The sequence below is a fragment of the Symsagittifera roscoffensis genome, chromosome 9 (assembly GCF_963678635.1).
Source record: "Symsagittifera roscoffensis chromosome 9, txSymRosc1.1, whole genome shotgun sequence".
Taxonomy (NCBI): domain Eukaryota; kingdom Metazoa; phylum Xenacoelomorpha; order Acoela; family Convolutidae; genus Symsagittifera; species Symsagittifera roscoffensis.
Genome location: NC_087070.1, coordinates 35311875 through 35336990, shown reverse-complemented (window position 1 = coordinate 35336990; position 25116 = coordinate 35311875). Strand labels below are relative to the sequence as shown.

The window sequence follows — 25116 nt, the reverse complement described above, 5'->3', positions numbered from 1 at the left end:
ATGCTCCTGCCAACTACTCCCATTCAGGATCGCGTCAAGCTTCCGCATCATCAAGTCAGATTTGGCGTCCAACCTCTTTTCCAGGCTAGTCATCGTTTGGGCGTAGGTGTTATCATGATCATTCAGTAATCGCTCGATCTCTCTTGACATCCTTGCCTCTCTTTCCTCTGACTCTTTATTTGCCTGTGCCAGGCTCTCAGCCAGGCATTGATCGGTGTTACGAATCAATTGAGCCTGATCAAACCTCGCCTGCGACTTCACGTGCGTTAGCTCATCTTTCAAACTCTCTCGACCATGGTGAGCTCTCTCGTCAACTTGATCTATCTTCTTAGTCATGTCCCGCCTCAATTCATCCAGGCCATTCATTACGCCAGCGAACATGTCATTTATGTCGCCAGTGGCCCCAAATGACGGGGTTAGTCCCAGCGAAGATGAGGTCAACGGCGGCTGCAGCCTGGTGCTTGATGACGCACCGCCTCTTAGCTTGCACATCGACGTCATTAATCTGTTGAAGGTTGACGACGCTCCCATCGTTATCCCATCTGACATGGGCCTGGTCGGCGAGGTTGATGACGCCTTCCTGCTCATATCATTCCTTGGGCACGGTGTGAAGTTCACATCCGGATGGGTTATCTCCGGGTAGTCATCACTGGAAGTCAAACCTACAGTTGGTAGTGACGCCATGCGTTCGTCGTACAAGGACTTCCAACTCTTCTTGGCCTTCGAGAACGTCTGCTCTTCACCCGGACTCATACTCGACATCATCGCGTTGTTACTCTGTTTGGCCAAGGATGAGTGTCCACTTGTCAGATGTGAAGGTTCCTTTCTCCATTTATAGCTCTTAGTCTCTGATTTGGACATTCCCCTGTACAACACTTCCTCCCGAGGTTCGACCTCGGGACGCTCCGAGGTCTCCTCTGTCCTCTCGGCTTCCTCCCGTTCGAGGACCTCGTCTGGCTCAAAGTCGGGTCGAATGAGCGTTCGCTCCCCTTCGTCAAAGGGATCCACCAGCGTTTCGCTCGCAGGCTCGGCCTCGGCGCTCCGCCTTTGATTGCCATCGAGGTTTTTCTCGCTCCTTAGTTTCATTTCGCTCACTGAAAGATCAGGTTGACCTTTAGTCGATTCGTCTTCAGCAAACGCGTCGGAAGCGCTGCTAAACGAGGTTTGGCTACGCCTAGTTCTAAACTTCCGCGTGCTTCCCTTGCTTAGCCTGGGAATTTTAGTAGTCGATCCTAGCGAGTCCCTGCGCTGCATAGTTTTTTATCAAAATGAAAGTATTTGTAATTTGATGGCAATGCAAACGTACCACAAACAAGATTTAGTTAAATCACTTAACGCTGCCTACTCGATTCCGTCAGTATCAAAATGTCTCTTAGATCTCTCACGACTAAATTAGTGACTCAGCTAAAGTTACACACAGGGTCTACCCAGTATTGATATAATGCTAACTCAACCCGGTTGTATAGTATAACAGTATCACTAAGTTTCCACAAGATATAATCGACACACAAAACACAATCGATAATCAGATAAGAATATCCTACAGGTGACAGCGACCTTTTGTCAGTATCAATTTATCGCCACACAATTTATTAAGTCACTGCTTTGTTAAAATTAAACAATCTTTGATAAAAAGCAGTGATGATTCAGAAATAGACAAATAAAACTTAGTCTTAAAGAAAAAGACTTCCCCCAATCGGAACGATCCGAAAGAACGAAGCCCAGGACACAGTCTTCTCAAGTGGGTGTGTGTCTGCCTAATACACCCACCGAGGTCTTCTTTTAGGTGTCCTGCGATTGCCCGAGCTGTCCTACTAAGTAGCTCAAGGCAACCTCTGATCGAAAATTTCTAAAGTCTATGAAAAAGCTCTCCCACACTCGGACTGCTCCAAGTGCACGAGAGTAGGGAATAATTTTTCTTCTCAAGTGGGTCTGTATTTGCCTAATACACCCACCGAGGTCTTCCTTTATTTGTTCCCGGATTGCCCGAACTTTCCTATTAAGTAGCTCAAGGCAACCACACAACCAAAATCACAATCAAAAAAAATTTTGTTCGGTTACTTCTAATACACCCAATGTAGAATCCAAAGTTGATCACGAATTTCCGGGTCAAAATGGGTTCTTATGATCCTGATAAGCACGCCTAATATCCTAATATGATCCTAATTCAATGGATATTTTCCGTTGCCCAAATAGCCACAGAAAGTTTACTCTAATCTCTAACAAGGAAGATCGTTGGAAGATTTAAGACGCTCCGGAGGGTTACCTCGGAGGGTACCTTGATCACCCAAGTTACTTCGGAGGGTACCCTAATCACCCAAGTTACCTCGGAGGGTCCCCCCAAATTTACTAAGGAGGGTCAATAAGATGCTTAATATGCTCCGGAGGGTTACTTCGGAGGGTACCTCCAAAATTTTCAAATTTTTCGATCTCGCTTAGAAGGTTCTCCCCCTCGCTTCAAAAAGCGTCAAAACAAGCTAGGAGCTCTAAGGGGAGCTGTTTTAACTTCTTAGGGTGATCTCGTGGAAATTTTCCACTAAGGAGGGTTGCTAAAGGGTTTAGCTGACTCCGGAGGGTCACCTCGGAGGGTTCCCCCAAAATCAAGAAAAAGGGTTATATCACCGCAGTAAAGCCTCTGAAAGCGGTCTACCTGACTTAAAACTAGGTTGGCTGACACGGTCAACCTTCCCAGTTGAATAAAAAGATGTTTTGATAAAATTTTCTGCCGCTCGGAGGGTTGCCCGTTACTTGGACCCTCCGAACCAACAAATTCTAAAAAATTTTTCTTTTCCGAAATAATCAACCCAAAAAGTGGTCAAAAAGTGAAAAGTGGTCAAAAACGTCGACTTATGGTACCAAAATTATCCCGATCGGATAACTAGTCTTTGAGAAATCGCCAAAAACGCGTTCGTCAAAATGGCCTTTTTCACCACCTGTATAGGATCTGAAAGACTTTTTTCGCAATTCCGGTCGAAAGTGCCTAAAAATACTTGAAATGAGCGTAGTAGCCCTGTACGGCACTGGAATAATGCAAAAAACCGGACCAAAATTGGTTTAGAAACAAAAATTTGGCCAAAAACTATCAAATTTGGACCCTCCGATTCCTTCCTTTTCCAAACCTTAAGTCGTTAGCTCTATCCACGGAGCTACTCGGAGGGTTACCCAAAAATTTCTCTAGTAACCGAGCACGTTATGCTAGCACGCTCCTAACGCAAAAAATTTTATTGCTCTAACTCTAAAAACTCAAAAACTCGATCCCCAAAACAGATTGACAAAATACAGAAAATTATCAAAATTTTGATCGAAAAATTTTCGTTTTCCTAACTTCTACTGAGTCTTTGCTCACGCCGTTTCCTTAGTGAAGGGGATCGAACTACGTAGCTACTCTCTATATAAAAGCTTTTTGCCTATCGGAAAAGCTCGGATATCCGAAAATTTGGGGGTCTACGGTTTGGTCGAAAATTGGTAATTTTCGACAAAAAATGGGTGTTCCTTGGGTCTAAATAGGAGATAAGTAATATATAATAAGGATAATAATCTATTAATGGTCGTTAATGAATAATACTATACCCTCCTTTGCACCAAAATATCCGAATTAAGACCCTTAACTCGGAAATTTGTAATCGATGGAGGGTACAATCGGACCGCGCCAATCGTGCCCCCCACCACTTAAGTTTTAAGGAAATAGTACCCGAACGATACTAAAATTGCTTCAACGATACCCAACAGTCGTTGCGGATGTTGTCCTTGATGTCCCTGTTGAGTGTGGAACACGTTGATCAGCCTGCCACTCTACCCTCCGGTCACCGGCAAAATCACCATTAACGTGCTTAAACACTCAAATTACACTCGAGGGAGGGTACCCAACCCTTCACCAAAACACACAATCTCTCTATCAGAAACGATATAAATCAATCTGAAACAACAACAAATAGGAAGGTCAGATCACATCTCGTCCGGAAATAACATATAAACTGTCACTTTATGTTTTTTACTGTTTTTGGTCTTTTTTGGATTTTTTTACTGTTTTTTGTACTTTTTTGTTTTTAAATAAATTTATTTTTGGCTTTTTCTTGGTTATACACTATTTTTGTTTGGTTTTACGCTTTCTCTTTAATTGTTTTTGGTCCTGGGACCTCAGGACAAGCGGGCTCTAGATTTCCCACCTAACCCTCCGGCCCCCGGAATTTTCGGTGTCAACTAAGTTAAAAAGCTAAATTGCACTAGACGGAGGGTACGCACCTTCCCCCTAGTACAACAACGGTCATTAAGGCCTCTAACTCGGGCTTACGCCCGGAGCGGAGGGTACGTCGCTGAAACGCTTGCTGATCATGATGGTTTCATGCCTTTAACAGGCCCACCCAGGAGCGCCATAAAAACGTCTATGTAACATTCGCCCAAATATCACACAGCGACGGAGCGTAGAAAAAGTACCTATCAACGACTGGCAGGCGTCAGTTACCTTAATTCCACTCGTTTTTCACCGTCTCGACCTTGCCAGTTGATTTTCTGGTCTGTTTAGGGCAAAGTAAAAAGTTACCATTTTTAGGCCATCAGTCAAACGACTTTTGATCAGCTTTCGTTTGCATGCGAACACAACCACATAGCTGAGTCTCGGATCCTCAGACTACGTGATTGTCATTAAAAACACGGCTCGAACAACCTATTTTATTATGTTTTTGTGTGACAGTTTTATATTAAATCCATTGGAGATGGATTGACCCTTTCCCTTTTCTATCTACTCATGCTCTGAAATATTAAATAATAACGGTGTTAATTAAGATCTAGGACATTACAGCAGCTGTTATAGTCAGTTTTCACAGTCCCTTCACATATAACAGTCTCTGGGGGACCAAGCCTCCGCTCCCGTGATTTTCTTGAGATAACACTCTTATCTCCTATATTTCGTGTCCCGGGAGGGTTCCGTGGTATTTCTCTTCCCCCCACTGAAGCCTCCGTCTCCACAAATATCTGTCGCTAAGGTCCTTATCGTGTGTTCTTGCCACGATAAGAGGCTCCGTGTTTTTCTGTCTCTGATACAACTGTTCTTCACAATCTATATCGTGGTTCTGATTTTCGTCTTTTTTTATTCAAAATGGCCGTCTTTTTTCTATTTCTCAGAAATGTTCTTCTTCCAATCGAAATTTTAAAAATAAAAATTCTAGAACATTCTGACCCTCCGTCGCAACACTTTTTTGTTCATATGGCCTTTAGTCACTTTTTTTTCTGTCGCGGGAAGGTTATGCTGTGTCATCTGGCAGAATGGCACAATCAATCGTGGCAAAATGATCTGCTTGGTAGAATGTGGTAACACTTCTGGTTGTAGGCTCAAGCCACAGCTCTTATCCGTCAGTTAGCCGCATTATGATAATACTGAGAAATGTAAGAGCCCAAAAAATTGTTTTACTTATTTAAGAACACATTTAAGCGTTTCAAGTTACGATTAACTAAAGCAGCCCGCCTAAAATGAAAACAGTGTTTAAAAAAATTTTTCGTCTTTTTGTTTTGGTCGGAAGCTACTACCACTTGCAAAACAGCCAGATTTTCTGTTTCTATTTTTTCTGTAGAAGAAATGTTATGAAGCTGTTTTCCGCTTTTACTAAAAAAAGATATTCAATATCAAGTTAATATCAAGTTGATGAATATTCTTTTTTTCAGAATTAATGTTTCATAAAGTGTTGAATTAAATACTGATCAGCAAACAGATTTAGTGTGCCCTACTGCCCTTCAATCTTGGTGAGTCATTTTAGTGTGAAATAGTTGACCTGAGGAAAATAGTTGCATAAGTTACCTTTCAAGCTTGGCCTGTATGAGCATTGGTTGTCAAATTTTTGAGCAATTTTTAGCAGTTGTCCGTGATTTTCAAGAGAATGAAAATGTTGGACACACGGTCTCATTCGTGTTTCAAATTTTCGGAATCATCTAACTTCCTTCTTTATTCATTAAGATCGATCGAATTTTTACTCATTTCTAAAGAATTAGTTTAGATAAATAAACGGATCATATCTTGCCTTTGTTTGATACCCGATATAGTTTTGCTAAGTATTAATCAACGTAGTGAAGAGACTTGTTTTGATCGAGTGGCTTTCAGTTTTTTTTTCGTTATTCACCTTCAAGTTTAATTTTTCGTGGTGTGACTTTGATTGCTTTTCAAGTTACATTCGAATTCATTCGCTAAAAGTAAAGCTTATTCCGCATGTATTGTTCTGATCACGCAAAATCAGGTTTAACAAATAATCACCAAAATGTGTTGAGTTATGTATCATTTTAAAGCAATTTCAGTCGTGATTCGAACAAAGTTTTAAATTTTCAGTCATTTTTCGATAAGATCAGTTGCTAAAAATAATAATCATAATGGATTGAATGATATATTACCCTTGCGATAAGCAAGGGTATTGCAACCCGTGTACTAGACTTTTTCCCGTAAAAACTTTGTCCACAGGACTCGTCTGGACTCATCTCTACTTTGTTTCATAATGTATTTAATTTTCTTAGCGTTCTCGACTTAGCCTGAAGGTAACGAATATGCCTGGCATGGCAAAGGTCCTGGGTTTGAATTTGACCAGGACCTGTATTTTTTCAAACGGGAAATTTTCTGTTTCAAATAAAATTATGTGCCAGTCGGTCATATTTGGAAGTTTGACCTTGAGAAATACGAAAAACGTAATTTTGGGGTGAAATGTAATTTTTCAAAAATTCGAATTGAGCCTGTCATGCTCAACTTTCTCGCGACAACTGAAAATCTCAGAAATGAAAAATCAGAACCACCGAGTTACAATCGCGGGAAAGTAGTTAAAAAGCAGCGGGAAATTGCTATTCGCAATTTCCAGATATAAATCACACGAGAGTAGAGCTGTCCTATCCTGAAATAGGAAACAGAACGATTGCGAAAGAAGAATACATTTATTCGAAGTGGACCAGAGTGAACCTTCGGTGGAAAGGTGGACAACCGAAGTCTCCCAATGGTCCAACCAAAAACTTTAGTTCTCAAGTGAAAACTCATTTCCCTTATTGGAATTTAATAATAGCAAACTTCTCAAGTTATTACATTTATGCTAGTCGCTAGTTAATTTAGTTACTCCAATTCTCGAGTGTGCTGGTATGTGAGTACCCAATTTAGTTTTCTTGAGTGTGTTTTATAATTGTTATGTTGAGGTACGGAGAGTTTTAGGTTGATCCATCTGAAATGGATCAAAGTTCCACTGTCTAATAAAAAGTAACTGTACGGATGTTGCGACCCTGTTTTTAACGGCGTTCGCGTATTTTGGGTATTTTGAGACCTAAGTATGGGGACGTTCTTATTTTCTAGAGTGGGGGGGTATTTTGGTAGTGGCCTTTAAGCTGTAACGAGGGTTTTAGTCTCATGTCGTAAGTGAACCGAATTGGCTCCGACCGTTCGAGGTAGAAAAACACAAGAGATAGTGTCCCTGACTCTTGAGCCAATGGTTATAGGGCCTATTTTTCTTTAACCTCATATGTGACTTAAGTAGGCGACTTGGAATTTTTTTGCCCGCATTTTTCTTTAATAATGTTTTTAGTGTTTGATTTACGCCTTCATTTTGCAATTTTATTTATCTTGACTTCGTATTTCCTAAACAAATTCGCCAAAAAAACTTTCTCGGCAAATTTATTTAAGCCTATTTTTCATCTGCTTAACGACCTAATTTTGGGCTAATCCAAGATGAACACAATTATAAGACTCCCATCCACACTTCTCAATTCAATTGTATGTTTACCAATCGGTTTGTTGAAATTTCATTTTTTTTCGTTATGGAAAATATCATTTTTTGCAAAAATTTCACTTTTTCTCAGAAACTTATTCTGGTTTTCAAAAAAAGGGTTATCAATTGAAAGACCGCTTACTCCTCTGCGTGCCTGCATACTCTCCTGTAGTTTTTTTACTTGAACCCTCGAAAAAGGGTTGGGGAATATTTGACACATTTTTTAAATTTTTTTTCGTTTTCTCAAAAAGTACCCTCAAATATAAGTTTCTGGTTTCAATGAATAGAACTGTTTTGAAAACCTCCCTCGCATTAGTGGCTACAATCAATTTTTTTGTCACATAAATTTATGGCCCTCGGATTAGTCAAATTTTTGATCTTTTTGGACTTTTCTCGGAAATTAACCTCTCAAATCGGATATTGTGGGTTCAATGAGGTTATGGGTAGTTGGAAGCTCCTCTACATTAGCAGACATCAACAAAAAGTTTTGCGCAAGAAGTTATCGCCCTCTGAAAAATCAAATTTTCGATCTTTTCGCCATCTTATTAATATTCTCGAAAACTATCTTGGCATACCTGAGATTTTGGTGGAAATTTTTGTGATACCAAAAGTTACGGTCCTCGGAGAAGTAATTTTTTTTCAATTTTTAAAAAGTTTTTGACTTTTTTCGAGAACTACCATCACAAATCATAGAACTGGTTTGAAAAGCTTCTCTGCATACGTGGCTACAACTTTTTTTGTCACATAAATTTATGGTCCTCGGAAATTGTCAAGTTTTTGATTTTTGACCGTTTTATGTATGTTTTTGATTTTTTCTCGGAAACTAACCTCCCAAATCTGATATTCTGGGTTCAATGACATTATAGGTAATTGGAAGCTCCTCTGAATTAGCGGACAAATCACAAAAATTTTTACGCAAGAAGTTTTCGACCTCTTAAAATTCAAATTTCAAGTTGTTTTAAAGTTTTTAGCTTTTCTATGCGGGGTTAAGAAAAAAGTTATGGCCGTCGAACAAGTCAAAATTTTGAAATTTTGACAGTTTTTTGGAAACTTATTGAATATACGCGAAAACTACCCTACCGATTCTCAGATTGGAAGTCTTCTCGGCTTAAGTGGTGATAACCTTCTTTTTTGCAGAAAAACATGTGTTTTGGACAGTCTTTTGAACGTTTTTTTTAGAGCTTTCGACTTATTCTTCAATTTTTAATTATCAAATCTGTTCTACAATTTTACACTATCAATTCTGAGATAGACAGTGTCATTGAAAGAACGGGTTTTCTTCAATTTTACACCCTCAAATCTGAGATAAAAAGTTACATTGAAAGAACGGGTTGCAAGAATTGTTCCTGCAGAAGCGGCGACTCCTTAATTTTTTGTAAGAGATTTGTTATCACCTTGGGAAAGTTGATTATCTCAAAATTTCTGACTCTTTTCACTTATTTTAGAGAAACAACTAAGGTTATAGGCAAAATCCAATTTTTGAAATAACAATTTTCGTGCCGCATCAGTATAGCAAATTCATTCAGTATCAAACACGTACCTCCAGCTTTAGCTGGGTCCATACTTGTCTTTTATCGAGACCTACAAAAATTTTGAATCACTTCACCTATTACAATCGGATACCAGATTTTTTCCCGTAAATAACTTTGTGCTCAGGATCTCCGACTTCAAGCGCTCTATTTCCGGCACTTGGCAAATTTAACATTTCTTGTCACTGTATCTAGAGTCAATGCGTTACTGTATCTACTGATTAAAAAATGATGAGATTTATTTTGTAGGCCTGCCTAATTGATTTCGGCCCAATTTTGTCGGCTAATTTTTTTTCTTTCAGAAACTGCTATTCGATTAATTGGTAAAATCATTTCTAAGAACGTAACACGCCCAAACGCTTTTGTCCACTCTTTTTGTAATGCGTTTTTTCTAATACACGCAGAAACTTTCAGTTTGAACAGAAAAACCTTTGAAGCGATTTTTGAAGCTTTGAAGTAATTTTGAAAGTGTTCCTTTTGATCTATAACCAGCTATTAAGTGCAGCCAATGCTAAGGAGTTTCACACAGACTATTATTGTTTCGACATTCTAACGAAAGTAATGGAAGATTTGTGATCGGGGTGCTTTTTTTTCAGACAAATTTCGACTTAACTGGCCATTTTCGACGGGATTTTTGTTTATATCATTCAAGAAGTGTTGTTGTCCTGAGCTTAAATTTGGAAAGATGTTTCACCTGTGATTATTTTTTGTGAAGTTTTTGGGGCCAATTTGGGACAATTAACGCGCGATATATTTCGCGCTATTAATGCGTATGCGGAGATTTAATCCGTCATAGAACTCGTACCAAATTGGTTGAAGAAAGCTTATTTGCCATGATTGATTTGTTACTAAGAGCGAAATTTATCTCTTTTTACTTGGTATGGCGTGCGAGGAATTGATTTTCACAAAATATCTCAAATGAAAAAAAAAACCAATTTTTTTTTGTTACATTTAATTTTTTGTTATTACTGCTCCATAGACTAGAAAAAACACTAATATGAAAGAAAAACATGAAAAAAAACTGTTTTTTTTAAGGATATGGTCGGAACATTCTGTGCTACTTGCACAGTAACCGGCTATCCTTGTTAAGTCTGCAGTTTTTGAGTCGTGTTTTAATCCAGATTAATTTTACTTTTTAAAAGTTGTTGCCCTTTTTAATAAGATTTGCTTTCTTCATAGACAAAAAACCTAAAATTTTTTAGCTTCTTAAAAGTTATCAAAGTGTACAAATTTTCTCGAAACTTGGAAATTTCTCATTTTTTGAGATATTAATGCAGTATCTGGTAGCACAATTACAGCTTCATTTAAAAATTGATGAATTTTGAAAGGTTGATAAGTCCGTAGTGCTGAATTATGAAATGTTCTGAGATTGATTATTTCATAGAAAAAATTCTGTGACAATGCAATGTTTCTTCACCATGCAATGTTTTGATGGATCTCTCGTGCAGGAGATAAAATCAAATCCATTTCCTTTTATTTGTCTCGTAGCAGCATAATAGCATTAGTAATGCGCATTCGGTGCATCTCCGGCGCAAGCAGATTTTCTTTTTTCTCTGTTTGCATATATAGTTTCCTGATTACAAGGGCTGCTGATTTAGATAGTTTAAGTTGGTCTTGAAATAGACTGAGTAGGGTAGCAGGCTTTCTCAGTGGAATTTTTTTAAACAATTCCGGTTTTGGTGGTAGTTTTGAAAATTGACTTCTAGTTTTTTTACCGCAAGTAATACGGAGCTCTGCATATCATCATTGTGTCAAAATAAGTTGAATTATCACAATACTTTTATCTTAATTTCAAAATCAAAAAGATTGAATGTGATGAATTTTGTTCTAATAACTTCGAAATTTGATCTGGATTTTGTCGGCTAATTTTTTTTTCAGAAACTGCTATTCGATTAATTGGTAAAATCATTTCTTAGAACTTAACACGCGCAAACCTTTTTGTCCATCTTTTTGTAATGCGTTTTTTCTAATACACGCAGAAACTTTCAATTTGAACAGAAAAATCTTTGAAGCGATTTTTCGTGTGATTTTTTAAATTTATTTCAGTTTTTTTCTTTCGAAGGCATGGTTTCTGATTTTTTTCTGACAGTGTGCGCTGTTAGCTGAACACAACTTAGTATCCAAGTTTCATTTTCAGCTTTTTCGCTTCATTCATATCCATTAATGTGATGGCACATCGTATTGTCCAATTATTAATTTTTTTTCTAAATTAGTCTAAAATGTATTTCCGGAAAACCTTGTTTTCAAATTTTGACCTGATTATTTCGTCAACGATAGTTTTTTTGCGGTTTTTTTTACAAAAGCGATTCTTGTGTTAGGCTGGAAAAAAAGATAGTTCATGCTATAAGTCACAAATATTGTTGCGATAAATTGTGTTCATTTTGAAAGTGTTCCTTTTGATCTATAACCAGCTATTAAGTGCAGCCAATGCTAAGGATTTTCACACAGACTATTATTGTTCCGACATTCTAACGAAAGTAATGGAAGATTTGTGATCGGGGTGCTTTTTTTCAGACAAATTTCGACTCAACTGGCCATTTTCGACGGGATTTTTTTTTATATCATTCAAGAAGTGTTGTTGTCCTGAGCTTAAATTTGAAAAGATGTTTCACCTGTGATTATTTTTTGTGACGTTTTTGGGGCCAATTTGGGACAATTAACGCGCGATATATTTCGCGCTAATAATGCGCAAGCGGAGATTTAATCCGTCATAGAACTCGTACCAAATTGGTTGAAGGAAGCTTATTTGCCATAATTGATTTGTTGCTAAGAGCGAAATTTATCTCTTTTTACTTGGTATGGCGTGCGAGGAATTGATTTTCACAAAATATCTCAAATGAAAAAAAAAATCAATTTTTTTGTTTTATTTAATTTTTTGTTATTACTGCTCCATAGACTAGAAAAAAAACACTCATATAAAAGAAAAACATGAAAAAAAACTGTTTGTATTTTTTAAGGATATGTTCGGAACATTCTGTGCTACTTACACAGTAACCGGCTATCCTTGTTAAGTCTGCAGTTTGTGAGTCGTGTTTTAATCCAGATTAATTTTACTTTTTAAAAGTTGTTGCCCTTTTTAATAAGATTTGCTTTCTTCATAGACAAAAAACCTAAAATTTTTTAGCTTCTTAAAAGTTATCAAAGTGTACAAATTTTCTCGAAACTTGGAAATTTCTCATTTTTTGAGATATTAATGCAGTATCTGGTAGCACAATTACAGCTTCATTTAAAAATTGATGAATTTTGAAAGGTTGATAAGTCCGTAGTGCTGAATTATGAAATGTTCTGAGATTGATTATTTCATAGAAAAAATTCTGCGACAATGCAATGTTTATTCACCATGCAATGTTTTGATGGATCTCTCGTGTAGGAGATAAAATCAAATCCATTTCCTTTAAGTTGTCTCGTAGCAGCATAATAGCATTAGTAATGCGCATTCGGTGCATCTCCGGCGCAAGCAGATTTTCTTTTTTCTCTGTTTGCATTGTTTCCAGATTACAAGAGCTGCTGATTTAGATAGTTTAAGTTGGTCTTGAAATCGACTGAGTAGGGTAGCAGGCTTTTTTAGTGGAATTTTTTTTGAACAATTCCGGTTTTGCTGATAGTTTTTGTTTGAAAGTTGACTTCTAGTTTTTTTTACCGCAAGTAATACGGAGCTCTGCATATCATCATTGTGTCAAAACAAGTTGAATTATTAAAATACTTTTATCTTAATTTGTAAATTCAAAAAGATTGAATGTGATGAAATTTGTTCTGATAACTTCGAAATTTGATCTGGAAGCAATTTTCCTTGTCAGTTGCTCAATAAATCCACTCGATCTTTTTGGATTACCTTGAAACCGCATTTCCAGGTCAACCAATGCTATCTAAGAAGATCAAGCGGCAATCTTTTTCTTTATTCAGTCACGTATTCAAATTTAAACTGTTTTGGAGAATTGAAAATTGTTGAAATCCACCGTCTTTTTGCATCTGTCGATTTTTTCCGAGGAATTGTTCAAAGAAACTTTGTACTAGTTTTATTGTGTGGTAGAAGTTGAATTGTTAGCGATAAAATTTGAAATTCAATATGTAAATTTTAGTCTTGCCACCTGAAGCGGATTTGAAATAGTGCTTATCTTTTGTCATATCTTTTTTAAATTCTGGGTGTTAGCTTTTAAAGTCAGCATAAACAACTATCTAACAGTTGGTATGATAGAAGCGGATATCAAAGTTCTTTTCCTCCGGTTCGTTATTATGGGAACGCATTAAAGCGGAGCCACAAATATTAAAATTGAGATAGATTTGCAATTACTGTTCATATAGGCAAGATGTTTTTCAGGGAACTCTAGTTCCGTTTTTGAGGCTACTGCATTATTCTTACCTTACACTTATTGTCCTTTTTACGCCATATGGGGTGACAATTGTAGCTTTAAATCACTTAAAAAGCAGCAATTTCAAAGCGATCAACTTTGAAGATCTTCCCCAGAAAAGTTTTTTTTTAGTATTGTGTTTGCAGTTTTTCAAATGAATTTGGATTTGAATTCTCAATTTTGTTCGATTTATTGAAATTATTGCAATTGAGTTGTTGCTTCAAATTTAACGGAAAGTTATGGCTTCTTGGAACGTTAAAGCCGCTACAGCAGTCCGTAAATTCAAAGGACGTTTAGATCGAAGGAAGAGCCATCATAGTATTTCCGAAGTGGCTTCTGCAATGAGGGGTCATTCGAGATTTGATCACGACCAGATTTTCCTTAAGGACAGATGCGCAAATTTCAAGGCCAAAGAGGATGACGCGGGTGGAGCCGGAGACGCAAGCGGTGGTTCCGGATCCGCCGCTGTGACATCGCCGACAACACAGAGAACGCCTGTTGACGAAGATTCAATGTAAGTCGCACTTGAGTGACGTTACTTTTAACGCTCATTGATTGTAAAAATTTTTTCATCAGTTGACGCTGTTTTAGAATAATGAAAATAGTGAAGATTATTATATAGGTCTTGCTGATTTTTTTTCACGAACATTGTTTTTCATACATATCGATGCGTTTATGAATGCCTTTAGGTATATATGCCCTTTTTGAGTTCAATTGAAATTCATCTGCTGAAAGTGACGTAAATAGCACTCTCCAAATACGAACGTGGAAATGGCGCGAAAAAAAAACGTGAATGATTTCTAGTTTCGAAAATGGAATTTAATTTTTAGATTTCAGCGGAATAAAAACTTAACGTATTGATCCAGTTTTCTCTAGTTGGGTTTAGGTTATTAAAAAAGCGCCAATCATGAATTGTTCTAGGAATTGAAAGAGCTCAAATGGCATCTATTTTTTTCTTTGAAGTTCGAAAGTAGAGTGTTTTTTCTATGTTTACTTGCGTTCATAACTGTTTTCCAATCTTCGATTGGCTAGGTTTGATCATTTTTCAATATGAGACTTTCTCGCGATGAATCTGTGATGTTTGGTACGAATCTATGAGACAACTGCGAGAAATTTATGATTTTTCTAATTTTCTGTTTTTTGTAATCTTTTGCTGATTCTTTAATTGAGAAAGCTATGCAGCGTTTTATCGTGAGGTAAATTATTTTCCCCGGAATTCGATGTTGATTTTGTATTATTATTTTTTTCAATTATTATTAGCTGTCAAAGATAATAACGGACTGTCGGTGACAGTGTGCTGAAATTGAACACCTGGGATGCTAATTTTTTAAACAAAGTTGATGGGCATTTCACTTATAATGTATTGACAGATTGATATTTGAACTTGGTCAAATTTAAAGCTACTCTGGACTTCCAGACTTTCCAGACGAAAGGTATGAGAAATAAATGTTTCGACTTGAATATTTGTTTGCTTTGCGATGAAAACCAAGCTTGTCATGAAAATTGAAAAAATATTTAGATATTTGAAATGACGAATTTAAATTTTGATTCTGCCATCAATAAATAGTTTCGTGTTTTTAGCTGTTGTGTCGGATGCGGTTATAAGTTCTCGGAGCATTTTAAAGAAGGTCTTCAAAAACTGCCTCCTGGGTCTCTGTGGAACCGAGACATCCACATGAAGAAGCATCAGTTGGTGACTCACGGAAAACTGCGGTTCGTCAACGAACTCGAAGGCGATTCGAAAGAATGCGAGTTTGTGACTGTAGCTCACGACGCTGCGCCGAATGGCGTGTTGTCATTCATGGCCAATCAGTGGTCGCTCGAAGAAGCGGGGCGCCCGAACCTCATCGTCTCCGTGTTGGCCGGACACGAGGCGTCCCGACTGACTCCGTTCCAGCGTGAACGTATCCGAGAGGGCCTTGTGAAAGCGGTGTCCACTACGGACTCCTGGATCATAACTGGCGGAACTCACGTGGGGTTGACCAAAGTGGTAGGGGAGGCGGTCAGGCAGGCTGAGTACAGGGAGTGGGTGGGGGAACAGCATTCAAGTGTGAAGTGTATCGGAATTAACACCTGGGGAACTATTGATAATCATCAGGCTATGGCTAATTGGCTCAAATCGGTAAGCTTTTTATTAAGTTGCTAAAAGTTTTAAAAACGGCTATAACTTCGTTTTTTTTTGGTTTAACTAAAACTAATTTTTTTATTTTGATAAAATTGTTTGACATCTACTGTTTACAAGTTTGAAAATTTGCTTTAGAAAATGGAAAAAAGTGACAATAATTACCATTGATTTCCGCTTTAGTTTAGTTTGAGCTGAAGTTTACCTTTTTGAATTAGTTTGGCGAATGTTTCATGGAGTGTGTTGTGTTATTTTGAACAGGATCACCATAAAGGTCCTCGCTACGAGGAAGTAAGTTGAATCAATCTATCTTATCTTTAGTTGTCGCGTAGCATTTTAATCTGGTCTCATCAGTGGGCTTGTGCACAATCATTTACTTTAAAGTCAACCACGAACTGTTGCTCTTTTTTCTATGATGGTCTCAATTTATTTAAAGAAAATTGAAAATTGAATGAAGATGGTCTGAATTAATTTAAGAAATACTGAAAAACATATAGAACATTGAAAAACCAAAAATCGTTATTAAAAATTTCTTTTCATCCAAAAAATTTCCAATGTTGGCAACAGTTCAAAATGAAGTTCTGAGCGTAGTGGCGTCTTTTCTTAATCTAAATCTAATCTAGTCTTTTCTTAATCTAGATTAACGGGAATATATTTGAAGTTCATAATCAAATACGCTGTGGAAGACTTGTCAAAAGTTGATTGATTGATCGTGTTATAACAATACCAGAAGATTAGCTTTGCCGTTATTACTTCCTGTAGCTGTTTTAAATAACTTCGCATACAAAGAACTACCAGCATTAAAGAATACAATGCATAATGCACTCTGACGTTTTAACTTATTCATGAACTTTTTTCATTTATGGCAACAATATTACTCAGAAGCTCGTTTTTAACCCAAAATTCATCGTAGGTACTAATTAAAGGTCCTAATTTCGAGGGTGGCATGACCAATTGTCGAAGTGTCAGATATCCAAAAATTAAATCATTTTGACTTGAATGATTGTGTCAGATCACACTATAGCATGTGCTGCAAAATTTTTGATTTTGTTTATTTTTGACAGCAATTTTGTCAAATGAAGTTGAAAAGTATCCAAATTGCTCCCAAAAAAAGAAGCTTTGTATTGAGTGTCAATGGACTTAGTGAATATACTTCGGATCAATTGACCAAATGTCCCCCCTCCCCCTTTATTTCGGCCTGGGGAGGGGGGGGGGGGGGAGTTAGCTCCATAGGTACTTGAGACAGCTCTTTTCCAGTTCCCCCCTTTCAAAATACCGAGTTTTATGTCTGTTTTATGTGTTATTACGGCTAAATGCGTGATGTTACGCTTTAAAGTATGAAGAACAAATCTGTTCAGAGTTGTCGATTTGTTCACCACGCCAAATTTCATTGCATTATGACAACGTTAAATAAGCTTTCAAAATTTGTATTTGAAGGGGGGAACTGGAAAAGAGCCCTTGAGACATGTTTATAACCAGTTGAACTACCTTTAATTGTAAAAAACTAAACGCCATATTCTTCAGCAAATGCGGAGCGCTAAAAATTACGTTATGAAAACTAATAACTAGATTCAGAGTGAAAAAATGGTCAAATTAGTCGCATATTAAACCCGCATTTTCCTGTTTAGTTTGAAGAAAAGTGCAAATGTATACTTTAGGATGCTGTAGGTTTTCTTTGGCATAAATTGAGGTCTGTAAACTTGTTCAACTCGAAGCAATGATTGCCCAAAAACGTCTTTTATAATGTGTTCCCATTTTTTTCTTGGGGAGGGGGGTGATAGCTCAATTGGTCTGAACAGGGGGAGGGGGGGGGGGGGGGGGGGGACTCAGGAAAAAGTTGTTCACACTCAAAATTGTGATTTTTGATTATATTTAAGCTCAGCACCTTTGTTTACAGGAAGGCCAACTCCACTATCGAAGAGCAAAAGTGTATAGGTCACAACAAAAACATGATCGACATGTAGTTTCGAAATTGGCTTTCAATTTTCAGATTTCGTTGCGGAATAAAAACTACCCATTGATCCATTTTCCTCAAACTGAATTAGCTGTAGCAGAAAAGTGTCAATTATAACCTTTTTCTGGAATTTCAAAGAGCCTAGAGGCCATATACTTGTTAGTTGAAATTTGAAGTTTTTTAAAAAAACTTCCGTTTTTTGTTCCTTGCATTCATTTACTACTCTCCAACCAACAAATGTCATTTACTAATTAGAAGAAAAACTGCGCTCTTTGGAAAGAAAGTTCAAATAGCGCGAACAACGTGAATAAATTACTTTCTAAATTGGTTTTTAATTCTACCGACTGATCCAAAAAGAGCGGATTATACCGACTTATCCATGTTTCTCATTTTGGATGATTTTCAATACACCATCGAGCTAGTCTATTAGCGTAGTGTATAAGCTAGTATGAGCGTAGTGTATTAGTGAGAAACTACTTTTTCAATCGAAGTCGCAAGTAAAATACTTTTTCTGTGGCACTTTCGATATAATCGCGATCCATAGCATTAGAAATTTGGTAGCATGTATTCTCTGCGTTATTGGTGGCTAGTGTTTAACGATAGTCAAACGACAGTGTTATAGGTAGAAGGGCTTGAAGTTTCTATTTTACTGGTCAGAGGTTCAATGGCGCACTCAGCGCCACAAGAGCCCGTGGCACGTTCGACAAAAAGCAAGTTTACATATCAAAACTTCGCTTCTGTGCCAAAAAAGTTACATATTGAAGATTTGCTGGATTTTTTTTGACATTTGTATTTCTTTTTTTTTGTTTTGGGATCATTGTTTTCGGATATTTTTCAAAACTCGAAATTTGATTTAAAAAATCTGAGTTTTTTTTGGATTTCTTGCTCATCGGCTCTTTTACAGCTGTCTGTTGGCCATGTTTTGAGTTCTGCTAGAAAATCTTGAATCTTCAAAGCTTACAAAGGTTGTGGATATATATGCTGTGAAAGCCAATAGCAAATAAAAATAAGGAATATTTGACACTGAGGATGTCAATTCTCAAAACTGAAGAGGCTCTTTCGTATCCCCAAGCATGAGCATCAAGCACGAGTGGTTACACAAGATTAAATATGAAGACCATATATGTGTATCATAGCCTAATTAGTCCGCATGCCAATCTCTAAGAGCAGAAGCAAAAAGCGATTGTCGTTATGATTTTCTCTTTCGTTTCAAAAACAATTTGTTCACGCTCAAAGTTGATTTCTTGTGTCTTGACATTTGATTTACTTTTACGTTCAGTTCATTTCCTTTGTTGAAAAAATACCTATTGATCCAGTTTTCTCTAATTGGGATATCTTGAAGAAAAAATGCCAATCAAAGACAATTCTTGAATTTCCAAGAGCTTAAATGTAATATTTATTATCAAAATTCGAAAGGTGAAAATTGTTTTATCATGTTTTTTTTTTACTTCTAAGTTTTTTCATATTCTTCCGACCATCTGTTGGTTGTATCTTAGAAGAACTGGACGATTTGAACACGCATTTAACGTGTAAAAATTGCAGGTGGGAGCGGGCACCATTAAATAAAATTTAAAATGGCTTTTGTGATAAAAACAATTTTTTTTTGAATACCCAGACCATGTCGAAAAAAAAAACAGGAACGAGCACTTAAGTGCTTTATGTCGAAGTGAAGCCCTTGAAAGAACCTATTCGAGAGAACCTGTGTTGTCTCTTATCGTAAAGTTAATGGGAAATACTTGCTAATTTATTCAGCATTGCCGTTTGAATTTTAACGACTTTTTATGTAAATGAGCCAATTTATACACCCCTTAGTTTTTGTCCTCTTTATGATCATCAGGTGTCGTCAAAGGCGGATCTAGATTTTCTCGAGGTTTGGGGGAGTTGGATTTTTAAAAGTTAACCATTTTTTTTTAGATCGACAAAGCTGATTTTTCGAGCTTTTTTGAAACACAATTACGACCATATTTAGTCAAAATTTTCTGCGCAGCAAGCGATGTTTTTTAAATGTCCCCATTTGGAACTTTTCGTCCAAAATATCACGTTTTTTTTCGGCGTGTACTCCCGGTCAAATTTAATAAATATTGATACCAAAGGCGCCTTAAAGGAAATTTTACGGTTGGTTGCCCAAAAATGGATGTCGTAAAATAGCGTTTCCCTTAAAACCGCTCTTGGATGTGATGAAAAATTTCAGGAGATTTTTCATGTGCAGGATGTTGGCTTATGGCGTTTCGTTGATACGGCATTAACAATAAACGGCTGTGTAAAGTTGGGGTGGTATCTGTTGAATCAATTTACGAGTTTAATGGGATAATGTGCATTAAAAGTAAAAATAGCTAGTGCAAAAGTGTTTACTACGCTTTTTCTTGAATTATAAAAAACATTTTATTGAAGAAAAATCTTAGGTAACTTTCATTTAACTTGTTTATCTTTGCCTTGCGATTATACAGGGTGTTCTTGTTGCAATCTGGTACTAGACTTTTTCTCAATTTTTGTCTGGGTATCTTTTGGTTTTCAGTTTAAGACTGGTCCAGACTCCATCTATCACTCAGTTCCCCGAAGCGAACAAAGTATAATCGATTGAGTGAAAAGGAGTAGAAAAACACGAGAAAAAATGATTAGAAGTGGATCTCTAGCGCCAATTTTTCAAGCGTGCCTGAAGCGTGAAACTGTTTTGGTTTTTGAATGCATTCAGAATTCAGTGGATATTGTTGAATAACTTCAACTACCATGGTACATTTGAATGTTTTTCAAATTTTAGTTTTCCTGAATCTGAATGCAATGTTGGCTTTAGTTGCAGACAAAAGGAGGATTTGCAAAATTGGAAAACCGAATTGTTCAAAATAGCTGAGCCATTTATAAGTCAGGCTTAGCAGTTTCATATTATTTCTACTTCGTAGCGATTGTTTGAGCTACTTTCACCAGGCCAGAATATCAAAAGAATGTCTCAAAAAGCTCTTGCTCTCGTCCCAAAAGTTGAAGGCAACAAACAAGGTTTCCAATATAGAAGTTAGTACATGAATCAATGGTAGGGGAGAGCAAACTTCGAGGGGCTAGGGAGCAGACTCAGAACAAAAAGTACTCTGCACAAAAATTTCAAAAGACGTCTGAAACATACGTTTACATTACTTAGCATAAAATTGCAGCATCCTGACAATTTTAACAAAATTAGACTTTGTTCATGGACCTGACTAAGCTCAAAAATGTAAAGTTGCAGTCTTAAATCTTCAAGATATTTTAAAATGCGCCCCATGTTCACAGTGAAAAAATTCAGCTTGTGTACCGGTTGTCTGAATATAAGTAGTATGTTAACTTGAAGATTCTCTATTTCATGCTGAAATGACTTGGAATCTTTTTTCTGCTCATAAGCCTGTCGGTCTATGGGCTAAGTTGAATCTAGGAGTGTTCAAAGGGTTGATTTGTTTCTATTTTCTTGCCAAAATTAGCGATCGGACGGCTCAAATAAGAGTTGTTCCATTTTGATAGAATCTATCTACCTAACATAAATGGTACTCTTCACTTTTCATATGCAGTGTTAAACGGATTTGCTCGTAAATCTACCTTCACCTGGTAAAATCACTGTTGTAATTGAGTTCTATTGGTTATCTATTTCTAAATACATGTTCTCAGTCCAAAAAGTATTGGCTCCTAACTGATAACAATTAAGGTTGTCCAGTTATTTAGATTAATGACCGATTAAAAAATGACCGATTTCAGAGTACGGATCCATGATTTTCTCGAGTTTAGATGAGAAGTTTATTCAAAACATTTCTGAAAACTTTGCAAATAGACTTAAAAATTGTTGAGTTTTCCTGAAAGAACTGCCGTACAGCAAAATTTTTGAAAAAAAAATTTGTACAAAATCAAAGAGTTTGAACATAAAAATCGTGTTTTTGTCTGGGCGAGCTCCCCCTTGAAAACATGCAAATATTGACACCAAAAGCATCCCGAAAAAATGCATTTAAGTTGTGCTAAAGGTCGAGGGATCTTTTTGGCGGGGACAGGGCTGGTCAATAAAAAACAGGGGTTGTTTTAAACAGTGTTTAAAACTGTTTTAAACACTGTTTAAAACATGACTCAATTTTAGTGTTTTAAACAGTGTTTCATGTTTCGACTGCGAGGGCGCAATTATTACGCAATTTAACTGGCAGCTGTTACTTGATTCATCCAAATTAACACGTACAGTGCAGTTCTTTCAACAAGCTATCAAGGGGTATGTGGAAGGGGACCTCAGGAACAGCCTTTCCTCAGAGAAAACTGAGAAACTAGCATTTTGTATGCGTTGCTTGAAAAAATAAATTCTTGCAAAAAAAACATGTTTTAAACTGTTTAAAACGTTTAAAACAGTTTTAAACGTTTTTTTTAAAAAAAAACATATTTTGACCAGCCCTGGGCGGGGAGGGTGTCAAACTCCTACCAGGAGGGGGTGCCCTCTCCCTAAATGAACATATATTTTTCTCTGAACATATATATGTTCTCTACCTTAAATTTATTTTTATCTTCAATAAGGCTAAATCTTCTTGCTTTGTCTTTCTTGATGTTGTTTAGGAAAGGGAAAGCGCTGCTCGTAAAATAATTTGCTATTTGCACGAGGATCTTCATCGTTCAATGTTTGTCCGCTAATTTCAGTGGAAAAAGTGCAAAAATATAAATTTATGTGTTTCACTATTTTTAAACGTTGAGCTAAACTTAATAGCTGAAAACTAAAAGGAATGAAACGCTGATTTTTCTCCAATGCAAATTTAAGCTATGTTATATAAACCCTTTTTTAGAGGCGCAAATTTTAAAATAGAGATGAGGGTAAGAACTCTGTATTTACGGTGCTAGCTTAGAGCTTTATCTATTCTCTTCTATTCATTCATGCTCGCAAGTTGATATGTCATTATGTAAAGCTATTGTGAAGCGTTGCGTCATCGTAGTAGCTTTTTCCCTAGCCTTTAACCTTTTCGAGCGACTGTTTTAGAGAGACAAGGAGCCTTACAGGTACAAAGTGAGGCAAAAAACGGAAGTGGGTCAAACTCCCTTGAACCCAAATCACTCGTTTTTCGTCCTGGTCGACAATGGCATGAGAAATGAGCCCAATTCTGAAGTGGACGTGAGGTGTGGAATCGAAGAGATTTTGAGCAAACAGGGTCTCCCCTCGAAAAGTGATTATAGAGGTCATGTCGCTATGGGGGGCAATGCAGGATCCAGGGGAGCCCAAAGACACAGAGGTTAGAGGCTGCATGCATTATGCTGAAGTTGAATACCTTCTGGGATTATCTAATGAATTGAATGACGGAAAAAAAGAGGGCAAAAAGCCTTGCTGAAAAGTTAAAGCCAAGCTTTGTCCGAAAAAGATTTGTATTATTAAATATTGCAAGTTTTTTTATTGATTTTATCAGTGTCCAAGACAGTGCATTTAAAATATTGATTTTTTTGAAGCTTACGGTATGGAAATGGGATCCAATAGGCCACTATGCATAGGTAAGTGTTAACGTATGAACTCCGTTCTTGTTTATTAAGATTTTTTTTTGTCGTCAAATGTGGGTTGGAAAAACGATAATTCCCTCAATCTTGAAAGTTGACTTCAACAGAATTTTTACAACCTTTTCTTTGCCTAATTTTGTTCGTTGTGATATTTGTACAACCGTGATAGAAGGGTCCTAAGAGATTTTAAAAGTCCCTGATGTAGAAAAATTGCCTCAAATTTTTTAAAAAATTTACTGAGAAATAAAGTATCGATTACACTAGTGCGAGAATATTAGTTAATTAAGTCTGAGAAAAAAATTTGAAACGATCGAGCGGCCTCTACTGATTGGCTTAATAACTGAATTTGTTCAGGTTTGGTCCCCTCCCTCACAAGTTGGTCACACGCTGGTTTTTACAGGGGCACTTATTTAAGAATTGCTTCCTGATTGTAATTATTGTGCTGTGTAGAAAAGAAGCAGATCCCGTTGGTAGTGGTTGTGGTGGGTGGCAACATCACCTCTTTCCGTGCCATCGCCAGGTCCCTCGAGAACGGCATCCCAGTGGTTCTCTGTGAGATGGGCATCACAACTTCCGCCTCGGATATAATCACACAGTCGCTCAAAGTGGCTGTGGAGAAATCGTGAGTACTTTTCTCTTGTGGTTTTTGGCGTTCATAATCATTTCAGAAGCATTTCACTTAAAGTGTGATTGAACGTAGATATTGTTGATTTTTACACTAACCAGCTTTAGCAAACGTAGTGTAATAGTACGACTTTTTCGTTTTTTTCCAGTCTAAGTCGCAAATATTGGTGCCCCTGGGGGCACCATTACGGATTTTTGATAGCATGTGCTTTGACATTGGATGGCTCTTTTTCCTTTTCCCCCCACCTGCAAATTTTTATCTTTTAAATTACTGTTCACCTTGTCCAATTGTCATGAAAATTGACATGCAGACTAATTAGTCCATTACAAACATATTTGGTCTTCATAATTAACCTTGTAAAACCACTCGTTAGACCATAAAACTCATGTTGGTCTGAGGTGGGGGGGGGGGGGGGGGGGAGGAAAAAGAGCCCATTGGATTATTATTAAGTTAACAACAGTTGATGCATTTTAATTTTATTAAATTAACCGAAAAAATCTATTTGTTTTTTTACTTAATTTGGCTTTATTCTTTCCCCTTTTTACAAGCAAAATTGGGTCTATTTACACCAGCAAAGCTTGTGTGATATTACGAACTCACTTTTTTCAACCTAAGTCGCAAATATTAGTGATCTTTTTGAAAGTGCTCTTTTATTGCAGTATATGCATAAGATCCTTAACCAGCGATTAAGTACAGCAAATGCTAAGGATATTAACACACACTATTGTAATACAAATAGCACTTAAGCTTCAAGGTGTTATGATTCTGTAACGTAGAGGTAGAGAAGGAGACCAGTAGCAAAATAAGAGGGTTCGAACCTCAGCAGAGTCGCATGTTTTTAATGAACTTTTTCGTATAGTAGTTAAAATGCATCCGCTCTATAAATTGAGGCATGTTAGTTGGTAAATTTCTTTTCAAATTGACTGGTACTGCTAATGCGTCATAATTGGCTTGCGTCACTTAGCAATTATGTAGACTCATAATTGGCGTGCGTCTATTAAGAAAATTTGTAGACTCAAAGTTTTACTCATTCAGTTTTTCCCAGTAGCGTTGTCGGTCATATTTTTGCTCGTGCATGCGAAGTGCAACTTCGCCTCTGTGTTGTATTTGGCGCCACTTTTGCTGCATCGCAGCGGCAATTTATAAGTATATGTAGTGCATCGCAGCGGCAATTTATTAGTATATGTAGCTGCTTTATTGTTAGCTAGTATTAGTAAAATGTCAAGGGACCGTATTGCAGTTGCGAGGACAGAGGACTCTAAATCTCCTGGTCGTTATATTGAATCTGCTGTAGTAAATGTTTTAATTTCCAAGGCTTATTCTTTTTCGTTTCCTTTCTGATTGCACTTT

General features: G+C 37.0%; 1 protein-coding gene across 5 annotated transcripts in view; it reads left to right on the top strand.

Annotated features, from left to right (window-relative positions):
* Positions 1 to 5656: 5656 nt before the first annotated feature.
* The window catches only part of LOC134854627 (transient receptor potential cation channel subfamily M member 2-like), a 55718-nt gene continuing 36258 nt past the window's right edge, over positions 5657 to 25116 (top strand). For 3 of the 5 annotated variants that reach the window (XM_063870964.1, XM_063870965.1, XM_063870962.1), the window contains exons 1-6: positions 5657 to 5736; positions 13897 to 14113; positions 15181 to 15721; positions 15983 to 16012; positions 22636 to 22885; positions 23592 to 23763. In XM_063870964.1, coding sequence (XP_063727034.1) covers positions 13941 to 14113; positions 15181 to 15721; positions 15983 to 16012; positions 22636 to 22885; positions 23592 to 23763 — 1166 coding nt within the window. In that variant the 5' untranslated portion in view covers positions 5657 to 5736; positions 13897 to 13940. Of the gene's footprint in view, positions 5737 to 13896; positions 14114 to 14921; positions 15033 to 15180; positions 15722 to 15982; positions 16013 to 22635; positions 22886 to 23591; positions 23764 to 25116 lie in introns of those variants that run through there. The other 2 variants (XM_063870966.1, XM_063870967.1) reach the window with 2 other exon arrangements.